Source organism: Myotis brandtii, unplaced genomic scaffold (genome assembly GCF_000412655.1).
Source record: "Myotis brandtii unplaced genomic scaffold, ASM41265v1 scaffold169, whole genome shotgun sequence".
In the NCBI taxonomy this organism is placed as follows: Eukaryota; Metazoa; Chordata; class Mammalia; order Chiroptera; family Vespertilionidae; genus Myotis; species Myotis brandtii.
Genome location: NW_005356215.1, coordinates 31,979 through 35,967, shown reverse-complemented (window position 1 = coordinate 35,967; position 3,989 = coordinate 31,979). Strand labels below are relative to the sequence as shown.

The 3,989-nt window shown below is 58.1% G+C and overlaps 1 protein-coding gene across 1 annotated transcript; it reads right to left on the bottom strand.

The window, feature by feature from the left end:
• Positions 1-6: 6 nt before the first annotated feature.
• LOC106725513 (cell migration-inducing and hyaluronan-binding protein-like) lies at positions 7-3,174 on the bottom strand. Its single transcript, XM_014536919.1, has 2 exons — positions 2,833-3,174; positions 7-216 (listed from the first exon to the last, which is right to left on the bottom strand). The coding sequence occupies exons 1-2, from the start codon at positions 3,068-3,070 to the stop codon at positions 89-91; spliced, it is 366 nt and encodes a 121-aa protein (XP_014392405.1). The 5' UTR covers positions 3,071-3,174; the 3' UTR covers positions 7-88.
• Between the last annotated feature and the right edge of the window lie 815 nt (positions 3,175-3,989).

Here is a 3,989-nt window from a genome sequence, read left to right as displayed (position 1 = left end):
TCCCCGGCAGCCGCTGGGCAGGGACGGGGGCCCAGCCCCCCCGACCCACCCCCCCGGGTCCGCTGCCAAGAGTCCGCCGTCACGCTCCTCACAGCCTCTTCTTCCTCACCACGGGGATGGGCACCACCTGGAAGATTTTGGCCTGGTGGTCCTCGGTGGCCAGGGTCACCCAGGTGGGCCGGAAGCTGCCTTTGAAGCCAACGAAGACCATTTTGTCTGAAAAGGAGTGACGAGTCACGTGAGCAGAAAGCACAAGAGGGAGTGGCTCCCGCCAGGCCCTGCCCCACCCCGGCACCCCCTCCCCTGGCCCCTGGGACATGCTCTGTGCCCAGCTCCTGACAGCTGTGTGTACGCGGGCACAGGTCTCAGCTGCTAGGATTCAAGTGACTTAGCTGTCTTCATTCTCAGTGTCTTCACTTTACTATATATATAAAAGCCTAAGCGACCTTTACGACCGGACGACCGGACAACCGGCCAGTAGCTATGACGCGCACTGACCACCAGGGGGCAGATGCTCAATGCAGGAGCTGCCCCCTGGTGGTCAGTGAGCTCCCACAGCCAACCTCTCGCGGTCCCTACCCCCAGCCAGCCGGCCCCGATCGGCCCCGATCACTGGCAAGGCCGAGGGACCCCACCCGTGCACAAATTTGTGCAACAGGCCTCTAGTATGGGAATAACGTACCTGTTCCATCGTTTTAAGGCAAGCATGTCAAACTTGCAGCCCACAACGGATATTTTTGCAGCCCAGCCAATAGAACGGTATGTAAGGAACGTTCTAATAAAAATTTTATAACTTAATTTTTACAATATCCTGTTGTACATAATTATGAATAATGAGCTACAACGTTCGCTAATGACTGATGACTAGCATCATGTTGCATTCGCTTCCCTTACGCGCCTTACACGCAGGTGCACTATTTCTCTCTACTGATACCGGCAGCGAATGTTCCAGCAGCCGATGGCCACGTCCTTGGTCTGGGACTGACCTGCTTAGTGTGTGCGCAACAGGAAATACCTCGCTTTCGGACAACGAGAGAAATAGGTTTATCTGCGTGACGCTTATTCATTTGTGCAGTTACTCAGGGTCTGGTGAGTTAATGTTCAAGAAAAAAGATTAATTTTTATTAAAATGTTCTATTATTTTATGTGAACAATGACTCATTTATTTCAGCCCTTTGTATTCAGCACGTCTCTACCGAAACAAACCTACGTTTCTATGAAAATGGAAGCTTTTGCCCTGGCCGGTGTGGCTCAGTGGATAGAGCATCAGCCTGCAGACCGAAGGGTCCCGGATTCGATTCTGGTCAAGGGCACATGCCTGGGTGGCGGGCTCCATCCCCACTAGGGGGCGTGCCGGAGGCAGCCGATCCATGATTCTCTCTCATCGATGATGTTTCTATCTCTCTCCCTCCCTCTCCCTTCCTCTCTGAAATCAATAAAAATATATTTTTAAGAAAAAGAAGAAAATGGAAGCTTTTGTTTTTTTGCGGCCACATCCACTCAAACCTCGTTTATCTGGCCCGTGTCAGCCTGTGAGTGTGACATGCTTGCTTTAAGGAATACGTGGGATCAGCGTGAAATCGTGCAGCGAGGCGCCAGGCTGAACACAACACGTAACTATGGTGACGTCCTCACCGTTAACTGCAGTTTCCCGCCTCCCCTCGGCCCCTGGGGACCCCCTGAGCACAGCGTGCGCTTGCCGACTGTGACGCTGACGCTTCTGCCAGCCGGCCCCAACCCTGTGGGCTGTGCCAGGCTGCAGCCCAGAAGGGCAGGGTGACCTTGACCAGGGTGACCTTGGGTCTCTGGCTCTCCCCAGATAACCTCCGAGGAACCAATGAGAGCTTTGCAAACGCAGCGCCTGCCCAAAGGGGCCCGGGCCGGGATGCTGAGCGGGCAGTGGGAGGTCCCAGCCACCTGAGCGGCCAGAACTGGGAGATGTCAGACCGAGCCACTTTCTGCGGAGATTTTTGTTGAAATAAAGAGCCATTTGCTGAGTAGATGATGAGCAACATCAACAGCTTCCTTCAGGGTCTGGTCACACGTAAAGGGAAGTGTCTGTCCCCGGCCGGTGTGGCTCAGTGGATAGCGCGCCGGCCTGCGGACCGAAAGGTCCAGCGTTCGATTCCGGTCCAGGGCACGTACCTCAGTGGCAGGCTCCTCCCCGGCCTGGGCCCTGGTTGGGACGCATGCAGGAGGCAACCCATCAATGTGTCTCTCTCACATTGATGTTTCTCTCTCTCTCTCCCTCTCTTTTCCATTTTCTCTAAAAATCAATGGGAAAATATCCTTGGGAGAGCATTAACAAAAAAATAAAAAAATTAAAAATTAAGGAAAGTGTCTAGAGGTGGCACTTGCCCTGCAACCAGGACAGCACTGAGCCAGGGCCGGTACCAGAGATCACCACTGGGGGCAGCACTGAGCCATGGCCAGTACCAGAGATCACCACCGGGGGCAGCACTGAGCCGTGGCCAGTACCAGAGATCACCACCAGGGCCAGTACCAGAGATCACCACTGGGGGCAGCACTAAGTCAGGGCCAGTACCAGAGATCACCACCGGGGGCAGCACTGAGTCAGGGCCAGTACCAGAGATCACCACCGGGGGCAGCACTGAGTCAGGGCCAGTACCAGAGATCACCACTGGGGGCAGCACTAAGTCAGGGCCAGTACCAGCGAGCACCACCGGGGGCAGCACTGGCACGGCCAGGCATCATTCTCCAATTAGAATGAGAGGCTGTGCCATGTTTGGGGGGAGGAGCTGGTCTCAGCCCGGGCAGGAGCGCCTGAGCCCCCGGCATCGGGACTCAGAAACCCCAGTCCAAACCCCTCACCTTTCAACTTGAGCCCCTTGTCCGCCCCGAGCTTCTCCAGCACGCGCGTCCACGGGCCTCTGGAGACGTACCTTCCCTTGGACGCCACGAGGACGATGGAGCTGAGCGAGAGAGGACCGATTAGCGCACGAGCGAGCACCACAGAGCAAAGGCCCCTGGGAGGCGTGGGGGACTGTCCGAGGTGGGGCCGAGGGAGCAGTGCCCAGAGGCCCGGCCAGCGACCTTGGGGAGGACCCATGTCCTGGACACCCTCCCTCACATCTGGCTGCCGCTGGCACCCATGACTCTCTAAGGCTCTGCTCTGCTCACTGCTTTTACATCTGCCCCCAAGGAGGAGAGAGCAGGTACCAGCGGGTGCCACCGGGGGCAGCACTGAGTCAGGACCAGTACCAGAGATCACCACTGGGGGGCAGCACTGAGTAGAGGGTCAGTACCAACAGGTGCCACCAGGGGCAGCACTGAGCCATTGCAATGTTCTCCACTCTGTTGCACCACCAGGGGCAGCACTGAGTCAGGGCCAGTACCAGCGAGCACCACTGGGGACAGCACTGAGTAGGGGGGTCAGTACCAGCGGGTGCCACCAGGGCAGCACTGAGCCATTGCAACGTTCTCCACTCTGTTCGGACAGGGCTGGGAGAAACATGGGGAATGAGAGAACCTGAGCAACCACCTGCTCAGGGAATTCACCTGTCACCTGCCTGTCACCTCCCTCCCTGGTCACACAAGACCGCATGACTGCTCTGTTTCACAAATGGGGAAACCGAGGCATATGGTTACTAAGTGTCTGAGAGGACCTGGGTGTGGGAGCCCTGCTGAGGAGCGGGCAGAGGCCTGGAGCAGAGGTGCGCCCAGCTCCATGGCTGTGTCCAGGCCCCAGCGCCGTGCAAACGGCCCCCCGGTGGCAGACAGCGCTGCCCAGACGGAGGAAGTGAGCTGCTCCCGGGAATAGAAACGGGCAGAAGCCCAGAGGGGCCGCCGTTCCCCTCTCACAGGAGCCCCGGGAACCACAGACCGCAGGCCAGACTGGAAAAAGTGCCTGGGATCCTGGCGCCGGCTGCCAGGCCCTCCCCCGGTCCCAGGGGGAGCGGAGGCCGGTTCTTAACATGCAACGGGCCGTGCGCAGCCTCGGCGAGGGCGGGGGTGCAGGAGGCCGGGAG

Coding starts and splice junctions, on each gene's coding strand:
- LOC106725513 (XM_014536919.1), bottom strand. CDS start 3,070: ATGGGTCCTCCCCAAGGTCGCTGGCCGGGCCTCTGGGCACTGCTCCCT. Junction 217..2,832: donor CAAGGGGCTCAAGTTGAAAG/GTGAGGGGTTTG, acceptor ACTCCTTTTCAG/ACAAAATGGTCTTCGTTGGC.